A 26,262-nucleotide genomic window follows, 5' to 3' on the forward strand; every position below is an offset into this window, starting at 1 on the left:
ATGCTCAGATGGAAATTTATTGTAAGTCTGTAAAGGATGTATTTCGTAACTTAGAATTTATGGAAGCAGTTTCTAAACTCTTCGGTTATTTACCAGTCAGCTTGAGGTAATGTATATGCAAATGCTTTGCAGAAAAGTAAGATTTCTATGAATACAAGTTGTGATCGGTGAGTCTGAGTTAATATGAAGACTACTTCAATTTGTTGAACAATAATCTGCAGGGCCTTTATAGCCATCAAACTAAGTGTCATCATTTTCCTAATAATTGTACTTGGGGAGCTGAATATGGTGGTAGCAATTTTTCCAGGGGATCTCTCTGGTATTAAGTAGTTTTCTTAGGTTAAGGAACCTTTCAGAATCGAGCCTTATTTAATTCTTTGCTTCTCCAGTTTTTGTTTTGCTTGGTCAGAGGCTGTTCATTTTTATCTGAAAATAAGATTGACAAAATGTATGTAGTTTCTACCTAGCCCAGAGAAGTACAAGGATCATTTGTCTCCTGGAGTTTCCTGTAACAAAGGTATACAAAGAATTGTTTTCTGGGTGAATTAGAGGTAAAAGCCACTTTTGTTTCTTCTCTTATCAAGTGATGAGAAGAGTAGGGAATCAGGTTTCTATTTGAGCCCCACGCTGTACTTTCAGTAGATTCAGTGAAGAAATCCAGGCAGAAGGTCACAGGTGAACACTTTCCATTCTGGGAGGATTGAGGTTTTTTTTAAAAGACTTTGAAGTGAAATCAACAGTTTCAGAAGAAACTTCTTTCCTCTCTTCTTCTTCCTTTTTGTTTTTAAAGAAAAAGTTTCTGAAATTAAATAGGAACAGAATTTTCTGTACTTATTATTTGGTAATGTTTCATTGTATTTCTGTGACACTTCACAGATCTATCAGAAACAGAAATGAAACTTAAAGTGATATGAAGCTTTTGTTTTGGTTTCAAGAAAGCTTTTCTTTAGTGTTTGGAGACTTTCCCCCTTTTTTCTCTTTTTTGGATGCTGTTTTGAAGCTATTTAAGAGGGCTTCTCTTCTATTTTTCTACCTACACAGAAATGGTATATAGTCCCTGTCATTCACTTTCCAGTGACTGAAAAATACTTTAAAAAGTTTCTAAGCAGACTTGTATCCATAAAGATTTAATAGTATATTTTAATATGGTATTTTAGGTGAATTTATGAAGTTTTAAAAATAAGGTCTTTAAAAGAGTCGTGATGAATTTATGAGAATGTTACCTGCGTCATTTATCACAAGACAACCCAAAAAGTCTCTGGATTCATTCTGGGTGACAGTTCTTAATATCATTGTTCTCAAGTATTGAGGCAAAGAGCTTCTAGTCGCAGAATTAATTTGTTTCTTTTTGATATTTAAGACGTGCATTGTAAGTTATTCAGTGGGATCATTCCTCTGGTTAAAATCCACTTGGTTTTAGAATGGCGCTAAAGAGGAAGCGTCAGTGGAAAGTTAATTAGAAGCCCTCTGGACCAGTACTTGTTTTGTTTTTTCTGTTCTCAGGTCTTGGTGATGATGTCCCAGGCCTAACCTAAGCAAAGCAAAGCCGGTCTTCTGCAACTTTTCACTCCCTCCCCCCGCTTATGAGCTTTTTTGTTTTCCTCTCAAAGTTATCCATCTAGGCATCTTGTATCTTCATGTTGAGCTCCTCCCTGTTAAGATTTGTATTTAGTTAGGTGTCTGCCTTGAAAAAAAGAAACCATGAATTTTCTGCAAGATGTGATTAACTGATAATTATGCCTTTTAGGGTTATTTGGATTATTGTAACATTAATCCTTTAACGTAATGAGGTTTGGTTGTAGGATGGTATATGACAGTGCATCCAAATTTGGATACAAATATATAAATTGAAAATGCTTATTAATATAATACGATTTTGGAAAGCCAGGTTGTGTAGTAGGCAAGTTTTATCTCCATTACTAGGGAGTGTGTGAGGTGAGAACATGTAGCTGCATCTGATCCTCTGGGCTTTGTTTGTCTGCTTTCTTATGTGTTTTCTGAATTTTCAGTAGAGTACCCAGAAATCCTCTTTGAAGGAATGCAAAGTATGCCTTGCCCTATCTCACATACTCTAGTTAGTCTAGCTTTATTTGAAGAAATTTTTCTTCTTAAGATTACCAGAATATTTTCCTGATGCTAGTAATGCATTACTTACGCGTTTGGTATTACGGTTCCATGAAATTTTCTGCAAATACCGTACTCTATTGTTCCTTTCTACATTGTTACTCTGGGCTTTGTTTACATGTAGACTACTGCTTGGTTGGTGGTCACAAATAGTACTTGATAGTGCTTTTCGTGACATACTTGTCATAGCTGTTCACATACAGCTTGGCTTTTCTGCCTTTTTTGTTTTATTTCCTCTTTTGGGGCAGTCCAAATTCAAGTGATTTATGTTACTTTCATGTGAGGTTAAGATTGATGTGATTTGAAATATTGCCCGTTATTTTCCTTCTCCTTACACTCAAAATGCAGTTTTTTTATTGACTTAATTAGCAAATATTTATTGAACACATTTCAAAATAAAAGAATTTGAGGCAGCTGAAACATGAGAGGTGCAGGAACATGAGAGAGGATATTAGTTGATATGGAAAGAATGAACAGGATATAAATAGGCCCAGCAGAGGCTGTAGGGGGTGCCCCTCAAGTGGGAGCTGTAGTGAAGGCAGAGGCAATACTTGCAGAGGAAAAGCATTGACTTGGGATCAGACACCTGGCTGCTCTTCAAATCCTGAGATGTTCACTGTTCTGAAAAATGGAAATATAACTCTCATGAAGCTGTGATATTACTTTACCACAGACCTGGTGGCTTCAAACAACAGAAATGTAATCTGTAACAGTTCTGGAGGTGAGAAGTCCAAAATTGATGTCAGTGGGCTGAAATCAAGATGATGGCAGGGCCAGGCTCTTTCCGGGGCTTTAGAGGGAATCCGTTCCTTGCTTCGTCCATCTTCTGGTGGTTGCCATCGTTCTTGGCTTGTGGCTGTGTCACTTGAGTCTGCCCCTGTGGTCACATTGCCCTTTCCTCTTCTGTTTGGGTCACATCTCTTTCTGTCGCTGTCTCATAAAGATCCTTGTGACTGGATTTAGAGCCTACCTCAATAATTCAGGATAATCTCTTCCTCTCAGTCTCTTTAAGTTAATGATATCTGCAAAGACTTTGCCATATAAGGCAACATTTATAGGTTCCAGATGTCTTTGGAGCCATTGTTCAGCGTACTGAACTGAAAATATTAAAAGAATTAAATATGGCAAGGAGAAAGGTCTCAGATGGAGACTTACAAAAATGTAACTTCCTTTATTTCAATAATCTGAATAATTTTTTACTTTCAGCCTCCTGTCTTCTTCACAGCAGACAGTTTAATCTTCTGTGTATTTATTTTTTTGTGTGGATTGTTCTCAGTCTTGTTGGGGTTAATAATAAATTCAGGTTCTGTAAATGAGTTACATATGGGATTAAAATATTCTCAGTTGAAAATTCAGACCTGCTTTCACTTCTGCAACCTTCTGCTGAGGCATTAAGTCCCAGGACAGGTGTTTGCCTAACTCTTGTCCAGCTGTTCATATTCTGTTCCTGTCAAGCTTATTGACTGAACCATACAGCCCCCTAAGTCTGAACTCTTGTCTTAGCTCTTCCCTGTACCTGCTGGAGATGTGGTGCTACTTCCATGCTCTTTCTTCAGAGTGGGATGCCATGGACTCATCTGCCCTGATGTTGCCCTCAGTTATGGCTTCTCCACCATGCTGGATGTAGGGCTTCTATTGGAAACGAGATGTCTCCTAAGGCTACCCTCTAGTTTGAGCCACATACCACCGTTAAACTTATCTGGTGTTTTATCACCATCGACTCATCACCCTGAAAGCATTCTCATTCTGGAAGGGGACAGGATACAGGGTCACTTGGGACCTATACCATCCACTTATTATTATCTAGCGCAGTCTCTACTCCGTCCTTTTCTTCACCAACACCTTAACTACAGCTCCTTTCCCAGAAGATAGAAGGTGGATCCTTGTATGAGGCCATCAAAGATTGGCTAGACATGATTCTCCCCAAGCACTTATATTTGTCAAAGATTGGTAAGGTCTGTTGTGAAGTTCAAAAGTAGAGGAAATGCGTTTCTTTATTTTTTTTCCTCTCTGTATAGTGTAGCTTGAGGTCAGAACATATGATGTTTCTTCAGTGGTAGAGAGGCAGTGGGTACAAAGAAACACAGGTTGGTAAAACAAACAAGCAAACATTTTGCCGACTACATTGAAATTTTCTTCCTGTGCAGTTGCAAAAAATACGGATATCATGCTTAGAAAATAGTATTTTTAATGTGAACCTGGGTTTCATAAGCTTGAAAATATCAGCTGGTTTGTGTGAGAAGGAGACCAAATTAAGGATAGAGAGATTGTTAGGGATGTGACTTCCCATGGGATATCTCAGTGACTGCTGACTCTCCCAACCTACTTAATAGTTTTTCAGACTCATTGATAGCAACACAATTCTTCCAAGAGCTTGAGTGGAGGACCTTGGTGTCTCCCCTAACTACCCTCTCTTTTCCATTTCCTATCCGATTTGTCAGCCAATCCTGTTAGCTCTATCTTCAGAATATGTCCAGATTCTGCCTGCTTTGTACATCTCCACCGCTGCCACTCTAATCCAAGCCGTATCATCTCTCCCCTCATTAATTGTAATATTCTACTAAATGTGCTTCCTGCTTCCACCCTTAAGTCTTTTTTTAAAGTTTTTTATTTATTTTGAGAGATAGAGTGAGAGAGAGCACACATGTGAGTGGGGGAAGGGCAGAGAGAGAGAGAGAGAGAGAGAGAGAGAGAGAGAGAATCCTAAGCAGGATCCATACACTGTGCTGTCAGCACAGAGCCCTATGTGGGGCTCAGTCTCACAACTGTGAGACATGACCTGAGCCAAAATCAAGAGTCAGGCGGCTCAACCGACTGAGCCACCTAGATGTCCCCACCTTGAAGCTTTTAAAATCAGCTCTCCTCCGCAGCCGATGCAATCCAATGAAAATATAAGTCAGTTCGTGTTATTTCTCTATTCAAAGTGACTTCTCCTCAAACTCCAAGGAAAGGCCAGAGCTTCACTATGAACTGAAGGGTCTTTCCTAGGCCTCCTTCTAGCTCATCACCATTGCTTCTCTAACCTCTTCTCCTAGTACTTGTCCCTTTGCTCACTCAGCTTCAGCCGCATTAACCTCCTTGCTGTACTTCAAACACGGAACGTTGCTCTTGCCTCAAAGGCTTTGTTCTTGTTCTTCCTGTAGGTGTCTGCTTGGCTCATGTCCCCTTCTCCTTTGGGTCTTTGTTCAAATATTACCTTCTCAGCGAGATCTATCCGGCAAGCTCTTGAAATGAATTCCTTTCCCCTATGACCTCCTCTTTTCCTATGCCCTGCTCTATTTTTCTTTGTAGTATTTATTCCTGCCTTTTAAGAGTCGCATTTTATTTATAGTCTGTATCTTCTCATTAGAATGAAAACTCCATGAGGCAGGGATTTTTGACTGTTTTATTCACTACAAAATTCCAAGCCCCAGGATGAATGTCTGACACGTGGTAGGCCTTCAAGAAATATTTGCCAAATGGATGGATGAATGAATGGTATAACTGCTAGACTCCATGGGTGTATCCCATAGAAAGTAGGAAGTAGATAAGCTTTTTGAGCAAGGGTCACGTTGACACATATGTTTTATGAAGCTTGCTGTAGTATTAGTGTCCAGGTTGGATTACAAAAATAAGAAACTAGAGGTTTGGAGATTAGTTAAGAAAAGGTGAGGGTCTAAATTGGGATTGTGATCATGAGAATGAGTGAGGGGTTGTTGGTTGTGTGAGAGACACTTGGAGGGAAATCTCTAGTATCTGGGGATAGCAAAAGTGGAGGTCATGGGAGTGGATATAAAGATGCAATGGAGATAGGAGAATTTAGGAAAAAGCAGTTTGAAAGAGAAAAAAGAAGACTTTGTTTTCAAGTTTATTTTTTTATTTTGATAAAATGTACATAACATAAAATTTACCATTTTTAAGAGCATAGTTCATTGGCATTATGTACATTCATATTGTTGTGCAACCATCGCCACTGTCCCTCTCCAGAACATTTTTATCTTCTCATGGTGAAACTCCAAATCCATTAAACAATAACTCCTTGCTCCCTAGTCCCTGGCCACCACCATTCTACTTTCCATCTTTATGAATTTGTCTATTTGTACCATTCTATAAATGGAATCATGCAGTATCTGTTCTTGTGTATTCTTATTTTACATATAATATCTTTTAGGTCCATCCATGTTGTAGCATGTGTCATTCCTTTTTAAGGCTAAGTATCCCATTGTATGTTTGCAGTACGTGTTTATCCATTCACCTGTTGGTGGGCAGTAGGGTGTTTCCACCTCTTGTGAAGGATGCTACTGTGAACATTAGTGTAAAAATATCTGTTCTCATCCTGCTTTTGCTTCTTTTGGTTATATACTCAGAATTAGCATTGCTGGAATTAATATTTTGGGGGAATCACCATACTGACTCTGGATTTAGACAAACTATGTATGAGGTGGTGGAAAGTCTAGCAGCTAGAACTAGAGCACGAGTGAAAGTAACTGTGGCCAGAGATTCCATCTCCAGGAACTTGACAGATGGGATGGCTGAAGAGAAGAGAGTGAATTAGTTTAAGAAAGGGAAAGAAAAGATTTGAGCCAAAGATGACATCTTAGGAGGGAGGAACCATGGGAGCTTGTCAATGAGACAGAAAAAGAGCCATTGGAGTTAGGAACAGAACCCCAGAGTGTTGATACACACTTAACTTGAAGTCATCCATATTCATTGAGCTCTTACGGGAATTTCCTTTCAGATGAATAAGCTTCCATTTAAGTATGACTTTACTTTCAAGGGTTCAGGTGTTGTAGGTCACAGATCACTACTGAGTGTTGAATGTCTGAGACACGATACTTTCCAAAAAGGTCCTAGAAGCACCTAAAAAAAGCAGAGGGTTTCTGTATTCCTTAGTTGGCTGTTCTTCACTTCCTGTTTTACATTAGTAATTTCACAGTAACTTTTCTTTATTGTTGTTTCTTTATTTCTGTTATTGAGGTATGACATACCTTAAGAAAAGCGAACAAGCCATATGTGGACAACTCATTGAACTCTCCAATGTTACATAAACTTGGATATCCAACACCCAGAACAAGAAATAGTATTTCCCATACCCAGTGGTTCCCGTCATACTCCTGCTCCCTCACCCACTATCCCTATTATCTTGATTTCTAACACCACAGGTTTATTTCGCCTGTATCGAATTTCATGTAAGTGTAGTCATGTACTATGTACTATTCTTTGTGTCTGACTTCTTTCATTTAATATCATGTTTGTGAAATTCACCCACACAGTTGTGTGTTGTAGTATGTATTTCACTGTGTAAATTTACACAAGTTATTCATTCGTTCATTCTCAGGCTGATAGGCATTGGGTAGTTTTCAGTTTGGGGCTCTTTGAATAGCACTGCTATAGACATCAGGTTTCTTATTAAAATACGAGTTGTGTATGTTATGTTCACCTCTTTAAAGTTGTCGCTGCCTGTTTCATTTAAGTACCTTTCCTCCTAAGTGCCTTCCCACCCTACCTAATTATCTTCATTGTTAATACAAAATATAGTTGCCTAAACATTAGTTTTGAAAGCATAAAGTGCCCCTAGAAATTAGGTTTCTTGAAATTGTATGTGCTTGCATTAAATTTTTTCCTTTTAAAGCATTTATTTTAATTTTTCTCAACTATCCAGATTATGTGTCTCAAATGCGTTTTTGAACCTGTCAAAATTTTTCATGTCTTAATAGGGTGAATTGTTCAACCTTGAGGCAAATATTTTAATTTTGGCACCACGATGAGCTGGAGAAAAAGAATAGCTCCTAAATTCTTAATGCAGATTTGTTATCAAACTTAATTATAATTTACATGGCAATAAAAGGAATTGAGAATTACCAAAAAGTGCATTGTGATATTTTGTCATTTTTTCTCCTCAGGTTACAGTCTGCTTTGGTATAAAAATCAACATTACTAATTCAAAGTTGCCAAAAATATTATCAACCTGGCTGTCCTAGAATTGAGTTGAAATTTGCTGTATTTAGTAAAGATACATAATATATTTTATATATTTGTATGGATACATGTGTCCACATACGTTTCTCTCTACCTGCCTATTTTTCTGTCTGTCTATTCATTCATCTGTCCATCCAGGCATCTATCTGTTGACCTACTCACTGAAACATTCCTTACAGAAAGAACAATAGAAGACCACGAGCTGGTGATGGAAGTGCTATCTAACTGGGGAATGGAAGAAGAAAATAAACTATACTTTAGAAAAAATTATGCCAAATATGAATTCTTTAAAAACCCAATGGTAAGTGAAATCCCCATTAGTAGTTAGAGAAAATAAATGGATTTGTTAAATTTTATTTTATTTTTTGTGAAGAAAAGAGTCACTATGAATAAAGTATAATTTCCTATTTGGTAACTACGAAAAATGTAATTACCTATTTGGTAAATTGTAGGTCAGAATTCTGTTCCTTTAAAATCATAATTATGTTTTTTCTTACTTTATCAATGATTAGTCAGTATGATCATAGAAGTTCAGATAGGTAGTTTGGGGGAGCTATTTCTTCTTCTTCTTGCTTTTTAAGAAAACAAATATACATTTAATTTGGGAAATCAATTATTAGATATCCTCAAGCAGCTCCAAAATATTATAGTTTAACACTTTTCAAAGAATGTAGGAAATTTAAATAAGAAAATTTCTAAAGTAAAAACAGATTGATGATTGTTTGGAGTGCTATAGCTCAGCCAAAAATTATTGACATGAATCTTGCTGTTCCAAAATATTTTTTCAGTGCAATAATTACTGAGCTAAGTAGAAATGAACTAAAGACCAGAGCATTATCCAATAAATACTTCTTTCATTATAGTGCTCTTTAAAAGAAAATAAATGTGTGTCACATTCCTAGCGAAGACTAGGTATCTGCAGAAGTCAAAAGAGCCCCTGGGCTCATTATTTTAAATTGTTTTTGTCTCTGCAGCTATAGCGTATTTTTACACTAAGTTTTGGATAATTGAATTGAAATGATCCTTTATGAAAAATATATGATACATACTATAATAGAATATTTTCAAACCCTGAAAGACCTCTTATGTTCTCTTTTATTTGAACCTATTAATAAAAACATAATGGAGTGATCTTTGACAAAGAAAATAAAAGAGTCCTAATAAAAATTAAATAGAATTAGAATTTGAAGGGAAACTGTTTTCTTGTTGTGAATCTTTGTTAAAAGCAAGAATTTAAAAGTATAGTTAAAGGCATATGGTTTAGTGCTTGTTTTGGGTTATATATCATTTTGGTTGTTGTTGTTGTTATTATTATTATTATTATTATTATTTAAACAAGTCTGTACACTCATTTTGTAGACCTAGAGCAGTGGTCTCTCAACTGGGGGTGTTTTGACAATGTCTGGAGACATTTTTGCCTGTCATTACTGGGGTGGAGGGACAGGAGGGCTGTTAGTGGGTAGAGGCCAGGAATGCCGTAACTAATATTGAACACAGTATTAGACCAAATGTTAATAGAACTGTTGTAAAGGCCTGTCCTTCCAGGAAGTGTAGAGGTCTATATTTTCCCAAACTTGTCTGATTATAAAAATTACCTGGGGGTGTAGAGAGTGCTTATTAAAAGCATAGGACCCAAGACCTACCCGCACCTACTGAATCAGACACCCCAGGAATGAAGCCTGGGAATTCCAGTTTTAAACAACTGTCCTAGGTGAATTTTATGATTAAACAAGGTTGGACAAAGAGTAGGTTGAAAGGACTGGACTTTTAGCCTCTGGCCCTATTGTAAGTCCTGGCTCCTCTACATGTGGCTGTGACCTGGGTTATACCATCTACTTCTATGAGCCTTGAGTTTGTGAAATGGAGTTGAGAATCCTCTAGCACCTGCCAGCCAGAATGGCTGTAGGACTCAGGGAAGAGATATGGGAGCAAGCACGCTGCCATCGTGAAAGCAGTGTTTGGTAACTTGACGTATGTGGATCTCTCTGCATCTGCATTATCTGAGGATGTTTGCTAATCTTTGGGCCCTACCCACACCTTCCCCTTAAGATACATGAAAGTAGAGTCCAGGGACTGGCATTAAAAAAGAAACAAAACAAAACAAAACAAAACAAAACAAAACAAAACAAAACAAAACAAAACACTTCAGGTGAATTTTCAACACAGTGACTTAGAGAACTTTTGCTCTAGCTTACTATATTGGTCATACTGAATCTTTTCTAGCATTGCTTTTGAGAAAATGTAACCTCTATCTTTTTGTCAGTATTTTTTTCCAGAGCATATGGTGTCTTTTGCAACTGAAACCAATGGTGAAATATCCCCCACACAGATTTTGCAGGTAAAATATATTCCCATTGAAGTATGTTAAGTAACAGCATGATAAAGGGGAACTTTAAGGTCCATATTTATACATGCCCAGATTTTGAAATGGTATACCTTGACTGATTAATTTTTGCTGGAGGTGAAACTAAAAAGAAAAGAAAGAATAGGAAAGGAAAGAACAAAACCTGAATAAAGAATTCCCTAAATCAGGAAAGCCTCCTAACCCCATTTTTCTTCCCAGTTTTGGCCAATTGTGAAAGGAATGTGTATCATGAAAGGAAACTTGCAGAGTAATTTGTTCTATGATGTGTTTAAAGATTATGTTAGTCTTTTTGAAAAATCAAAATCCTCAGTAAAGTGTAGGCATTTTACTGACAGATATTTAGTATTAACTTTTATAATAAGTGCTCTCAATCCATTTGTGATAAAATATTCAGCAATTAAGTGAAAGGAGAAAAACAGATATAAAATATATATATACATATATATACATACATATATATATATATATATATATATATATATATATATATATATGTATGTATATATATATATCATATGCTGACATGTGTCATAACCATGTTGGATACCTGAGCAGAATTCTGAAATGTTTTAGCTGAATTAAGAATGCTAGTTATTTAATTAAGAGTCTCCTTAGTTTTGTATCTGTTGGGCTCGTTTCTGCCAAACTGGAAGTGGCTTTACAAGATCATTTTTAAAAGATATTTTCATTACATTAAAAGAATGATTTCAGTTATTTTATTTTTCGTAGATTAGTAGATTTCACATCACAAGCTCTGCCATTGTTAACAGGTTAATGTTGAGCAATGTTTTTATAATGGTTACTGTTTGATCTAAGCCTTCAGGCATCCTCAGACCCACTCAATATTTTCTGACCATTAAAGAAGACAACTTTTAATATTTCCATAATAGATACTACTTTAAGTATATTGGTATTTAAATATACTGGTAACTGTAATGGGTGGTACAGATCTGTTTTCTATGGGCTTTTAATAGGCTATATTTCATTTTTGCTCTTCACAATATTTTAGAAATGTGATTAGTCTCAAGAGATTTTCCTGAAAGCTTCTTATATGCTACTGGGTTTCACAGACACCCCATCAGGATATTAGGATGAGTGGCAGCGGCCCAGCAGCTATGCCTGAGGACCCCCCGCCCCCCCTGCCGCTCTCAGGCCCTCTCAGTGCTTCACTACTGGCTTAGGATACAGGGTGGCGGGCTGGAGTTTTTATTCCACCTCCTTTCCCCAATTCTCCTATAATATAGTTATATTACTTTAATGTGAAATTATAAAAACAAGAAAAATCATAGCTTTGGAATCAGATAGTCCTGCATATGCCTCTGACCTTTTCTCTCCACAGAGGCAATGTTTCCACTTTTAAAACGTTTCTTCTTTTTCTAGTATGACCTCTGTGACTCCCTTTTTAAAATTTAATTGGTTTGGTTTAATAACTTGGAAAGCACTCAAACTAAAAAACCTACTTGCCTGTTTTGCATGTCAATTAATTAATAACTGTGGCTCATTAAATTAAAAAATTTAATAATTTACTTAAAAACATACATATCTATTCTCAGCATTTCCCAGAGTAGCCTTTTAAAATATGTCACATCGTTTTAGCTAGTAATTTCTCTTTCAGTTTTTCCATTTTGCATTTGTTTATTCATAGGGATTTCTGTTTTCTTCTTTTAATGAGATGCTAATGCATTTCCACTGTCTTATTAAGGATGCAGAGCACAGCCACTCATACAGAGCTCTTCCTTTTCATTCTCGCTTTCCCAACCAGCACATGCCTACTGTCTCAGTTCATTATTACTGTGTAACAAACTGTTCCAAACCTTAATGGCTTAAGTGCCCACTCACATTTTGCCAACAATTTTGCGGGTCAGGAATATGGAAAGGGTTTAGCTGGGTGGGTCATCTCTGAGGCACATGGGCTCTCTGGAGGTTTGAGGATCCCCTTCTAAGATAGCTGTTCACTGTGTGTCCCTGGTACTTCTTGGCCTGCCTGCCTCTCTCTCTCTCTCTCTCTCTCTCTCTCTCTCTCTCTCTCTCCACATGGGTTCTCATCCTCAAGGGCTTTCCTAGTTGTATTGGGTCTCACACAGCAGAGCCATCTCGGGGTAGTCACATTTCTTATGTGACAGCTAGCTTCCAAGAGTTAACTAGTGAAGGACTAGTTAAGGACCAGAACTGGAACTAGCTGACTATCACTTCTGCTGTATTCCATTGGTCAAAGCAGTCAGAAGCTGTGCCCAGATTCAAGGAGGTAGAGAAACAGACTCCAGCTCTTCATGTGTCAGTGGCAAGATCACTTTGCAGAAGAGCATGTGAGCTGCGAGATGGTGCTGCAGCTCTCTTTGGAAAACACCTGCCGTAGCCATCCACAATCGAGGACCTTGGTGGACAAAGAAAAGACTGTTTGCTTTACCTCATCAGGGAGGTGAACTCAGCCCAACTTTCTTAACAACTGAATAACTGAAGTCAAGATTGTAGTCTTTATTTTGACTATGATGAAGTTGATATGTTCTCAGGGAGGAGCATAGAAAAGCATAGAAACGTATCAGGACTTAACTCTTAGACAAAATCTAGCTTTTCAAGATGGACATTTAAATAACTTACCAGTTTGGTGTTTGGCTAAGTACTGACCACTTAGAATGTATATTTTGTGCACATATTTTTATTTGGAACTTGCCTTGGGTTGTCAAAAGACTGATTTATTTTCCATTGTATTTATATTGCCATTTCTATAATGGCTTGTATAAGTGGTATTGACCCTGTTAGATTTTACATGGTTATATTTGAAATCTTAACAAGATTATTATAAGGCTACACTATCATTGATTCAAAAATACTATGAGAATGTCTAACTTTCTTCCAGATGTTTCTGAGTTCAAGCACATATCCTGAAATCCATGGCTTCTTACATGCAAAAGAACAGGGAAAGAAGTCCTGGAAAAAGATTTACTTCCTTCTAAGAAGATCTGGTTTATATTTTTCTACAAAAGGGACATCAAAGGTAATTGAAATGTCAATGATATGCTATGAATTGTAAGTTAAAGTGGGGTTTACTTTTTTTACTGCTTATATCAAGAGTTGGTAATTATAGATTCCAAATATTTGCTACAATTTATCTATCCTTTAAAAATGTTTATTTATTTATTTACTTACTTACTGAGAGAGACTCCCAACATGAGCAGGGGAGGGGGCAGAGAGAGACTGGGAGGGAATCCCAAGCAGGCTCCGTGCTGTCAGCGTGGAGCCTGACGCAGGTCTTGATCTCACGAACTGTGAGATGATTACTAGAGCTGAGATCAAGAGTCGGAGACTTCACGGACCCAGCCACCCTGGTACCCCTGCCATAATCCATTTAAGAACTGACTATTCAGCTTTGTTTCACACTAGTTTCAACATAGGCCCTGTGATGGAAATCTAGATGCTCTTATTTCAGTACCACATACTGTGCTCATTTCTTCTCTACTCCAAATTCACCCCCTTTTTCCTTATCCTTGGTTGCAGATTTTGAGGTCCAATGTAGTGCACATCTTTTCTTTTCACCACAGGTTATGCTGCTGACCTTGCCCACTTCTGAACTTCTGTTGTTGATGCAGTTAGTAACACCCAGCTGACTCTGTAATTGCTCTTTAATACCTTTGTCTGTGTTGGTTTTGTCTCCTTAGCTAGATTGTAGATTCCTAAAGGAAGGTACATTACCATCAGGGTGGATATATGTGTTCCTTTGTGTGCTTGTGTGTGTATACCTGTGCAGTCACATAGACCTACTTGTGTGCTCCTACACGCACCATCACTCATACATGTAACTTCACAGTGCTCAGCGCTGCATTGTCTGTATTTCTGTGTAGTCTAGTCAGTGTTGACTATGCCTTGTTTTATGAGTGCTGACATTTTATGCGATGCATTGATTATCTTTCATGTGAAACTACTTTTGAGAGTTTTCATGGGCGACTATTTTAATTCTGTTCTCATGCATCTGTTGTTGTCAAACAACATTGTTGATTCTTTGTTGGTAATCTGTCATTTTTTTTCTGGTTGTTTTTCAAATATTGTGATAATCATTGGTGTTCAGTAACTTCCCTGACCATATTTCTAGGTGCATTCGCATGTATTCTGATGTATCTTACTTGATTCTCACCATATGCATTCAGTCTGCAAATTTCTATTTTCCTTTTATCCTGGGAATGTTCATTTATTATTTATTTCTCACTCTCATTATGTGATTCTTTAAATTTCTGTAGGATTTTCTGTCTTGGCTACTTGTGGCTGCAGGCACACGTTTGCTTGTGGAGGCCTCACTCTCTCCTCACGTGGCCTTCTCTTCTTTCTCCATGTCTTATAAGGACACTTGTCACTGCATTTAGGGCCCACCCAGATAATCTGAGATTGTCTCATCTTGAGATCCTTAACTTAATTACATCTGTAAAGACCCTTTTTCTAAATCAGGTTATATTCACAGTTTCTTGGGATGGGGGCACAGGCATATCTTTTGTGGGGGAGGGGGATGACTATCATTCAACTCACTATAGGAAGCCAATGAAAATTTTTGAGCAGGAGAGTGAGATAATCAAGTTGTAAGATTACTATGGCCATAGGGAGCTTAATCAGAGAAAGGGAGAGAGAGAGAGAGAGAGAGAAAAAGAATGAAGGGGAGGGAGCAAAGGAAGCAGAGAGTGGAGGGGGACACAGGGAAACAGATTATCTAGAGGCACACACAGATGCTAATTAGATAGTCACTCAGCAATGCAGAGTGGAGTTGATGGGATCTAACCTAGGCCTATGATGAGCTGGGGTGGGGGTGGGGGGGGGGTGTGGGTGGCGAAAGGGATGGATACAAGATTCAATGGCAAGTGGCTAGATCTTGTTGACCTTGTTGATGTGAAAGGAGAGGGAGCATTTTAAACGTTCTTAAAAAAGGAAATAAAGAAACACTCAAGGATTTAATAAACAGGAATAGGAGGTTTGCTATCACATTATCTTAGAAGTAAGATCATGATCTGAGCTCTAGATATATTGTGTTGAGGGTGAAGCATTCAAATGGAAATGCCCAGAATACAGTTAATGGGGAGACCAGATATACCAGTGGTGGTCCTAACAGGAGATACAGAGCCACAAGGAGTAATACTTGATTCTTTCATACTTTTGCGAGCTTTCCCTCAGATATGGTTTTCCTTTGTTGCTGTTTGCAAGAGTACATGCATATGAGTGTGTATTTCGTTGAAGTTTAAGTGATGGAATGGGGCTCAACTAAGTTAGTAATACATTCTCTTACAGACGTATTTTATTTTTAAGTGTATGTCATTCGACTCCTAGCATCCTGTCATACATATGCATTAAACTAATTTTTCTTGAACATTTTAACTAATTTTCAAATTTTTCTATCATAAACAATGTCAGGATAAATAATTACCTGTTTCTGTAATTAAGGTTTTGGATTTTCTTTGGTCTAAATTTTAGTGGGATTGCTTTTTTATCCTTTGTTTGTAAGTGTGAAGTTATATATGAAGATGTTTTTTAAACAAATACATGCTTGGTTATCTTTTTTTTTTTTTAACTTTATTCATTTAATTTGAGAGAGGCAGAAAGCATGAATGGGGGGCAGGGGCAGAGGGAGAGAGAGAATCCCAAGCAGGCTCCACACTGTTAGCACAGATCCTGACACAGGGCTCGAAACCATGAACTGTGAGACCATGATCTGAGCCAAGGTCGAACACCGACTGAGCCACCTAGGTGCCCCTATTATTTTATTTATTTTTTTACTTTTAACATCAGAGAAAAGTGGCTTCTAAATCCAGTAATCATGTTGATCGTACTTTTTCCAGTGAACCTTCACTGGAAGATATGATAATGTTTCTTTAATTTCTAAATTCTCACTTCTTCAACAGGTTTCTCATTAAAATCAACTGCCCATTATATTTTTACTTTAGCCTTCCCCCCCTTTCCCTGCCCAGCCGTTATATAAAAGACAGCTCTGATTCCTTCTACTGGACCCATGCCTTTTTTCTTGTGATGGTCTTTCCCTTGGCCAGGCAAAATCACAAGCATCAAACATCTGTTCTCAGTCCATATTGTAGCTCTTTTCAACATAGTGTCTGACTTTGCTGTGTATCAGTACATAATATTCTTCTCTCTGGCCTGTGTCTAATGAGCTCATGTTCCATACATGAAAATGATTTTAAATTTCCCCTCAAAAAAAGAAATTCAAGGTATTAGGTAACCTCAAGGATTATGACCTTAATATAAATTATGCAGGTTATCTAATGTCTAATGACATTTCTACCTGGCAAAGATACAATTTCCTATCCTTTTTCTGTGAGAAGGTCTTGATTTATTGTAATTTCTGAAGATCTGGGCTGCGTGGGAGTTAGTTCAGCACCGCTACAAGCCTTGGAGATGTGCCTGTGACTTTTATTTAGGGAAATCTCTAAGTATGCCCCTCTTCAACTCTCCCCTTGTATACACATGCACGTGTAGCCTTTGCTAACCAGGCCAACCCAAGCTTGTGGTCTCGATTTGTAAATCTTGATATGTCTGCAGTAATGGAGCAAAAATATGTCAAGAAATGAAACCCATCATGCCTCTGTAGCCTTCGAGGGTTTCTCAAGCTGCCCTTTTCTTACATCCAGATGACTCAGCTACGTTGACTTCTACAGCACCAGTGGATGGGGGATGGTTTTATCTTTTCTTCGTAGAAATCAGACATTTTTACTAGCAAATCAGTTTCTATCAAAAAATAGTTTTAAAAGCCATGACAGTAAGAGTATCTCTCTCCTTCCTCTCCCCTTGTTCCAAGGGCGCGAGGCTGGATCTCTTTCAACAGTTTTCTTTTCTGCCTTATTCTCCAATGGAGTTGGGAACTGTAGTCATTCATTAGATCAAAATGCCTAACAGTGACACACAGAGGAACAGTGGCATACACAGACACTCTCACTCTACCAATCATCAGGGATGCAATAGCCTGCTGGTAAATGACTAGAAGTATTTTGGATTTGGATCTGAATGGGTTGCTCAAACTGCTGAATGTTCTGGGTTTTCTGTCTTTTCTGTTTTGCTTTATTTTGAGCATTGCCTTTCAAATTTCAGTGCATATGAATAACCTGAGGCCTTGTTAAAATGCAGATTGTGATTCAGTAGGTCTGTGGTGGGGCCACACATTTTACATTTTTAATAAGCTCCCGGGTGATGCTGATGCTGCTCGTCTGGGACCACACTACTAGTAGCAAGATTTTAAAGAACAAATGCATTTTGGTCAGTTTAGATTATGCATTCAACCTCAGAATTAAGCACTTCTTCAAGTTATTAACCTGTCACAGAATAATATGACCCAGTGATTTCCCATGACCAGCTTTAAATCTCATGGATTTCCCAGAGAAGAAATAGCTGTTCATGATTCCTTCCACTTTGCCTTGAACATCAGACACATTCCACTGCCAGGTAATTTCCCTGAACTCATCTGTACAGGCTTCCTTCTTTTCATAAAAGTAGTCAGGCCACCTATTTCATTGTTTACTGTGATGTGCTGGGCAGTACGCAAACAGGAGGGGTGATCGTTTCTAAACAAAGCAAGAATCATTGTCTCTTTCTCTTCCTTCTCTGACTGCCGTGGAAGCTCAAACCAAGCTTCTTGCCTTTGTTCAACTACCATTATTTGAAACCTGGACAAGGAAAACATTTCCAAAAGCCATCCTTTGCTGCCTCTTTCCCTGAGATTCCTGAAATGGTAGTTAAAGAGAAAACTTTATTATTATTTTTTTTAATATATAAAACTTATTGTCAAATTGGTTTCCATACAACACCCAGTGCTCATCCCAAAAGATGCCCTCTTCAGTACCCATCACCTACTCTCCTCTCCCTCCCACCCCCATCAACCCTCAGCTTGCTCTCAGTTTTTAAGAGTCTCTTATGCTTTGGCTCTAAAGAGAAAACTTTAAATAGGAAGGTAAATGTTTTGCTGTATACTGGAAGTTAAACTTACAAACAAGTGGCCACTTCTCAAATAATATTGTATCAAGCTTCTGGTTCTTTTATGGATATAGTAACTTAATTTTTCTTCCCTTTTGTTTCTGTGACATTACTTGGAATATTTTTTGCCAAGGTATAAATTATGCAACATGATAGAAACACAAAGAGAGTGTGCCAAAATATGTGTTCACTTCAACACTCACATATATATTTTTTTAAAGGAACCACGGCATTTGCAGTTTTTCAGCGAATTTGGCAATAGTGATATTTATGTGTCACTGGCCGGCAAAAAAAAACACGGAGCACCGACTAACTATGGATTCTGCTTTAAGGTACAGGCTTAATATTTTGATAGATGAATAAAGCAAGCCTCAGCCTTTTAGGTAAGCTTGAGTTTCTTTTAATTTGTTTTAAAAAGAGACAGCTTTCTCTTATATATAGGAGAATTTTAGTGGCTTTTATTTCAACAGGTGTTACCTTCAAGATATGCATTAACGATAAACAATGTGCTGTGGCCTTCTAGCCTAACAAAGCGGGAGGGCCCCGAGACCTGAAAATGCTCTGTGCAGAAGAAGAGCAGAGTAGGACGTGCTGGGTGACCGCGATTAGATTGCTTAAGGTAATCTCGTCGCAGGCGTGAATTCCTATTAAATGCTGGGAGTGCCATGAAAGTGTGAAAACATCTGTATTTCAAAATGTGAAGACTCACTATGAGTCCATGTACCCAAATGTATGTATTTTATTTTTTTTATCTAAAAGATAAACATTTGCAGAGTAGAGTGGAATCGCCTAATGCATTTATCTTTTGTGTGTGGAGTAAGTATTCCATTTTTACAAATGCTCTGAATTTTATTTTTTAAAGAGTATTACATAGATAGCTAGTGTAACTGATTAAAACTTCTATACATGACTCAGTATGCATTTTCAACGTATTGTCAACAATCCAACGTGACATATATTTTAAAATGTGCCCACTGAAGTATGTTTAGTGTGATGGTTTTACATTTAATTTAAGTGTTGTATAAGTTGTTTTATAGTTTACTTCAAATTATTATGCAAATTTTACTGATATACTATGAAAACATCCACTTTGTGCTAAGTAGAAATTGTAACCTAAATAAGCATAGTTTGTTAGTGAGCATTTTGAAAGGAGTAAGAATGTTCTAAAGGTTATGTGGGGAAGAGAGACATAGAGTGATTTCTTCTAGAATGTATAGAAAACATATTTAATTTCAAAACTTGTATGGTAGTAAATTTAACACAACTTCATAATTATAAAAATTATCAACCATTTCCTTTTGAAGAAGGGCAAAATAATCAGAATCAGAATTATTAGCTGTCTTACAAGTTTTGGAAAACAGTTTTATTTTTTATTCTTTTTTTTATTTGCTCTTTTATTTTTTATTCTTTTTAAAATTTTATCTTTTATCTTTTTAAATAAAATTGTATATGTTTTTTATTCTTGTATGTAATTGAGGTGAAATTCACATAACATAAAAGTAACTGAATTAACTATTTTAATTAACTATGCTAACATTATGAACATATTACTAACTGTGTACACATTAACAACATGAACAATACAATGGCATCTCATTCATTCAGAATGTTGTGCAACCACCACCTCTGTCTAGCTCCAAAAATTTTTTATCACCTCAAAAGGAAACTCCATAACCATAAAGCAGTGACTCCCAGCCCCTGGCAACCATCCATGCCTGTGTCTGTCTCTATAGGATTTACCTATTTGGACATTTCATATAAATGGAATCATATAATATCTGATCTTTTGTGTCTGACTTCTTTTATTTAGCATATTGTTTTGTAGTTCATCCACCTTATAGCATGTCCATAATTGATTCCCTTTTTATGGCTGAATAATATTCCATTGTGTGTGTGTGTGTGTGTGTGTGTGTGTGTGTGTGTGTTTACAGATGTATAGATATATGTTAAGGCAGTTTTTTCATTTATCCATTAATGGATACTTGGGTGTTTGCATCTTTTGATTATCGTGTATAGTACTGTTATGAACATGTGTGTTTATGTATTTGTTTGGATACCTGTTTTCAATTTTGAGGGTATATACTGAGAAGTGGAATTGCTGGTTATATGGTAATTCTGTTTAACCTTTTGAAGAATTGCCAAAATGTTTTCCAAAGTGACTAATGTTTACCACCTGCACTATATGAAAATTCCAATTTCTTCATATCCTCACTAACACTTGTTATTTTCCTTTAAAAAAAATAATTATCCTAGTGGATGTGAAGTGGTATTGGAAGAAACATCATTTAAATGGCTTAAAGGAAGCTTTTGGATTAACTATGAAATTTGCTTCCTTTTGCTGTTATGGCAGATAGCTACCGTAGTTACTTTATTACAAGAGACTTGTTTTCAATAGTCAACCGTTAAATGACTATCATGATTTTGGTTTCAACAAAGCTTAGAAGTCTTGATTCTTTGAAACCCTCATGGTAAGTAATTGCTTCTATGTTCTCATTGTCATAAAATGTAAAAAAGAAAAGAACTTTAAAGAGTGTTGCAAACCAGACAAACAAGTAGTAATTAGTTAACTTGGGATATGCATTGGAATCATCTGAGAAGCACTCTCAAGTCCTATGTGCCCAGCCCGGTCCTTAGGGATCCCGATTTAGTGAGTGAATTCCAGATGTATGCCTGATTAAGAACCAGTAACCTCATCTAGTCTTCTCCTTTTATAGATGAAGAGGCTGGCATTCTTTGGAACCCTTTAACTCATCACAGTCACAGTAGAGAAAGTACCTTGAGGTCTCTGGTTTTCTCTTTCCTTCCCTTAGAACTCTGGAAATCAGGGTAGGCTGGTAGAGGAGATGCTTTCCAACCTTGTTAGTCAAGGCTTCCTCCCTTCTAATTTGATCTCAACGTCAAACACCCAAGTCAGGAGCAGATGGTAAGACCACTTGCTTTTTTTTTTTTTTAACTCACTTCCTTAAAGCAGTCTTTCTAACATGCAACTGATTTTACTAGGATTCACCTTTTTTTTTTTTTGCATAAGTAGAATTCTGCCAGTAAAATTATGATATGCTTTCATATCACTTATGATTTTTATTTTCATTTAGTTATTTTATATTTATTTAGACTTATAGATACAGATTTTCATCCTTTATCAATTTTGTGTACACACACACACATCTATCTATCTATCTACCTGAAATAAATTGTGTGAGCTATCTATAAAACTTCAAATTCTAAGTCTGGTTTTCCTGAATCATTTTTTCTCAGAGCATGGACACCCATATTTCATACAAACTCTCTAGCTCTGTGCCATCAGGAGCTTCAGGGAGGAATAACTTCTCAGATAGGTGCTCTGCCATGGTCCCTGGGGTTGTCTTTCTAGACAGTGGCATCCCCCTTGCAAGGTTTGATGCAAATGATTTTTTGATCTCACCAAACATTTCAGGCAATGGCAAGTCACTCGGTCCACAGTGAATATAAGATGCCATAGTTAAGTTAAGGCAAATTTATGGATGTTAAAATTTGAAAAGAAACGTGTGTCTAAGAATTGATGAAATGTATTAAAAGCTTTTTTTGATCCTTCCATATACAGGATGCTTAGCTTCTGGAAGATTGTCTCCTTTTCACTTTTTCTTCTCATTTGATTTCTTTTTAAACCATCTTTCAAGGCACAAATGTCCACTTTAAAGATGCTCCATTGTATTAGTTTCTATGGGTGCTATAACAAATGACCACTTTAGTGGCTTAAAACAACACAAATTTATTATCCTACACCGCTGTCATTCAGGAAGTCTGAAATGGGTCTAATTGTCCTAAACACAAGGTATCTGAGAGCCTACATTCTCTTCCAGAGACTGAGGGAGAATCCATTTCTCGTGCCCTTTCCAGACTTTAGAGGCCGCCAAGATTTCTTGGCTCATGGTCCCTTTCTCTACCATTAAAACCAGCAATATTAAGCCAAGAGTTTTTCATGCTATGACTCAGTTCTCTTTTGTGCCTCCCCTTCCACTTATAAGGGCCCTTATGATTATATTGGATCCACCTGGATAATCCAAGATACTCACCTAATTTCAGCATCAGCTGATTGGCACCCTTAATTTTATCTGCAGCATTAATTCTTCTTTGCCAGGTAACCTGACCTAATCACAGGCTCCAGGAATTACAATGTGGACATCTATCGGGGCCATTATTCTGCCTACTATATATGTATCCCGTGTGTGTGTGTGTGTGTGTGTGTGTGTGTGTGTGTGTGTGTGTTCAATTGTGGTAAAGCTTTTCCAGATGAGGCAGAGAGGGAGGCAGGCATCACTGAGAACCTTTATCCTGGAGGCAATGATAAACCACCTAACAGTTTCAAATGGGAAAGTGATATGATCTGTTTTACAGATCTGTTAAACAGATCTGTTTTAACATATCCAGATGCAGGAAGGCAGGGCTTGCCAGAACACATATTTGAAATGCTCTAACAGGGGAGTCAGTTGGTTTCCCCTGGCAGCTTGTCAGTGGGTACCTGTTTTATCCCCCTGGCTGGTGCACCTGAACTCACTTGGTGTTAAAGGTGTCTTTTGATTTTTCTCCTTTGGCTGTCTGTTGTATTTCCAGATTATCATTGGACTTCGTTGGAAGCGCAGGGAGACATGAGTCTGTATGCTGATCGGACTGAAAGGGCCCCTGATTTTCCTTACATGCTACTTACTAGATACTGCCTCCTCCAAGAATTTGGCCTCCTAATTTTATTTTCCTTTCTTTTTTTTTTCATATACACATGTAAACTGTTAATGTGGTGTCAGAGGAAGATCCTCCTATTCTCTTTGGATAAGTTCCAGTTAAATATAGATTCATAGAAAATCTGAGAATTGCTCATGTACAGTGTCCTAGTTACATGTTATATTCTTCCCTTCCCTTCAACTAGAACTCTGTCAGCTTCTAACATATTTTGGTCCCTTATCTGCCCCTTTGTAGGACAGGGACATGTTAAGGTGACTCATGCCCTATCCCTCGGCCAGAGTTAAATGCCTACTAAAGACCAATAGCACAGAAGCAGCTACCTAACACTACAGGTACCAGGGATAATACATCTTTGAAGGAAACAGTCTTATTAGTAGATAGCTGGCTTTTCACTACAGATAAATAAAAGGCCACCAAGCAGCATGTGTGCACCTTGTGGAAATATTGGTTAGAACTTACTGTATATTCTCCAAAATGAACTTGACTAGGAATTAGGCTCCTCTGTCTTCTTTTTACAGTTATGGTAGGTTTAGAGTTGATTTAAAGTAAATTTCATTAGGTTCCATTAATGTCAATCAAACTGTAAATTAAAAAATACTTTTTGTAAGTTGGGAAATAATTGGATAAAGAAATAATCATAGAGAATTTTAAATGAATGTGGGTTTGTATTCATGTTAAAAGCAAAATCTTGGAAACAGAGACTCTCCAAGCCGCCCTCTGATTTCTGCCTAATTACCAAATATATCCAGTTTGCTGGAATTGCTGTTACAGAAATAGTCTTTAGTAGAGAAACAGTTCTGTTGGAATGTTTAAATGGAATTCATCCTAAGGGTGAGATTGGATTCCATGGTGTCTCCTCAATCTTTTATATAGGGCCTATTTCCAAGTTCATCGCAAATATGTGAAATGGAGAGAATTGTCGAGGGTAGCCAGAGAAAAGAAAAGAAAAGCCCTCTCTGTGCCATTGTAGTTTTGCTTTGTTTTGTTTCGTTTTAAAGAAAGTGGCGTAAATCTTAGGGGAGTACCTTCTAGCTTCAGATGGTGAACCCTCCAAGATGAATTTGGTTCTAGCAGTTGGCATACTTTTTTTTTTCTTAACTAGGCTTTACACACAGTGCAGAGCCCAACATGGGCTTGAACTCAGGACCCCGAGGTCAAGAGTCAGCTGCTTGACTTACTGAGCCATCCAGGCACCCCATGGGAGTTAGCATTCTTTTTTTTTTAAGTTTATTTATTTTTCATAGAGAGCGTGCAAGCGAGGGAGGGGCAGAGAGAGAGGGAGGCAGAGAATCCCAAGCAGGTTCCACACTGTCAGCTCAGAGCCCAGTGCGGGGCTTGCACCCACGAACCCTGAGATCATGACCCAAGCTAAAATCAAGAGTTGTGTGCTTAACCAACTGAGCCACCCAGGAGTCATGGCAGCTAGCATTCTTAATGTTTCTTAAACTAGTATTCTACTTACAGCCCAGACCCCCTTTCTAATCTAATCGTGTAGCCTGGCAGCCGAGTCTTACAGTGCTACCTCCTGAAAATAAAGATGCCGTGGTTCTGCCACTTACATTGTATTTTGTGACCGTTTGTGTGAGATCAGCCTGATTCCCCACCATTTTGATTTCCCTGAATTTAGAGCCAGAAATGAAACAATGTGATAAGAGTTTTGTTACTAGAGGATGCTACAGTGTCAAGAATCTTTAACATAGAGCCAAGTTTATGGATTTGCCAGAGAGATGATATAATTTGTCAATCAGTCATTGAAGAGTTATGGTGAATTTTACCCTGTTTTGCTTACGATGCCTGTAAGGTTTTCAGAGTCCTTGTTTCATAAAGTGGCATCCTTCCCAAGTGAGCTTTCTTATCATTAGGTGATATACTCCTTCAATGCTTTTGGCACCAGGGTGCTAAGAATAATGAGTAAGAATGTCCGTTTCAGATTTTTATACTGCTGAACTAGACTTTAAGTGTGGATTCAAGTAAAAAACACTTGTCTTTTTAATGTATCATTGTAGGGCACTAGAAGCTTACCTTTCAAAGTTATGGTTGCTTTACTATTTGTTGTAAGGAAAGCTTATAATTTTTATTTTTCATATTGATTATTTATAATTAAAGTATTGAATTTTCATCAGTTGCCCATGTAGTAAAAGTGATGGGAATGCGTTTTTATTTATTTGTTCTGCAGTATGGCATGCAGCTGTACCAGAATTACATGCATCCATATCAAGGTAGAAGTGGCTGCAGTTCTCAGAGTATATCACCCATGGTAAGGACCATATTTATTAATCTATATATTTTATATTTACATTCTGTTCACTTGCAATTTTATTGCATTATAGATGTGCATTGCAGTACACTTACACTGTAAGTCCTTTTGGTTAAGTAAAGTAACGACACCATCTAACATAATGTTATATGGAATTATTTATTCTTGGATTTCACATGATTGCAGCCTATGTGATCAAATCACAGCAGTCCAGTATCACAAAGTATTCAATTAAAATAGATAATGTTATATGTTAAAGAAAATTGAAAGAGTTATGTGAGTCATTCTGTGTCATTACAACATTGGAGGATTACATTTTGATATGATTTATAGAATATTTTCCTTGAGACTGTAGATGTTTCTTTAATTATTGATTTTCATCGTGGGTTTATTTATTTATTTTAATATTAATTCTGGAATTGTCACAGCCTAGTATAAAGCTGCCAGTAGTTTGGAATTTTAAATGCTAAAGTACACACAGGTGAGCTCTTTTGCCATTCTGGCTTTCTAACAACAAAATTTTTAAGGTCTACGTCCTTGAAAAGCAAACTGCTCTTCAGGAAACCCAAAAACTGCTAACCAAAATGTAGGTCTTGCATTACATAAAGTCTAACACTACTTCTCAGATTTATGCTAAATGCAACTTGAATATTTACTTGCAGATACACACAGACACATCTTTTCCCTTCTTTAGAACCGAATTTTAACTTACTGTGCCTTAACACACGAAATTTATTTCTGAACTTAAAAGTTTACGTTCTACTATTTTTGCTCTTGCTCCTTAATATTGAGTATATTAGGAATTCGGGTGTATGTGCCTGTGTTACAAATCAGCTAACATACTGCATTTCCACATAGGTTAAAAATCTGCTCCTCATAACTGTGACCA

General features: G+C 37.3%; 1 protein-coding gene across 4 annotated transcripts in view; it reads left to right on the forward strand.

Annotated features, from left to right (window-relative positions):
* GRB14 (growth factor receptor bound protein 14) overlaps positions 1–26,262 on the forward strand; it is a 117,088-nt gene that overhangs the window by 82,427 nt on the left and 8,399 nt on the right. For 3 of the 4 annotated variants that reach the window (XM_060621245.2, XM_060621247.2, XM_060621248.2), the window contains 6 exons: positions 8,262–8,383; positions 10,346–10,420; positions 13,305–13,442; positions 18,622–18,732; positions 18,924–19,019; positions 25,293–25,373. In XM_060621245.2, the coding sequence (XP_060477228.2) occupies positions 8,262–8,383; positions 10,346–10,420; positions 13,305–13,442; positions 18,622–18,732; positions 18,924–19,019; positions 25,293–25,373 (623 nt within the window). The remainder of the gene's footprint in view (positions 1–8,261; positions 8,384–10,345; positions 10,421–13,304; positions 13,443–18,621; positions 18,733–18,923; positions 19,020–25,292; positions 25,374–26,262) is intronic. The other variant, XM_060621246.2, reaches the window with a different exon arrangement.

This window comes from Panthera onca, chromosome C1, assembly GCF_046562875.1.
Source record: "Panthera onca isolate mPanOnc1 chromosome C1, mPanOnc1 haplotype 2, whole genome shotgun sequence".
In the NCBI taxonomy this organism is placed as follows: domain Eukaryota; kingdom Metazoa; phylum Chordata; class Mammalia; order Carnivora; family Felidae; genus Panthera; species Panthera onca.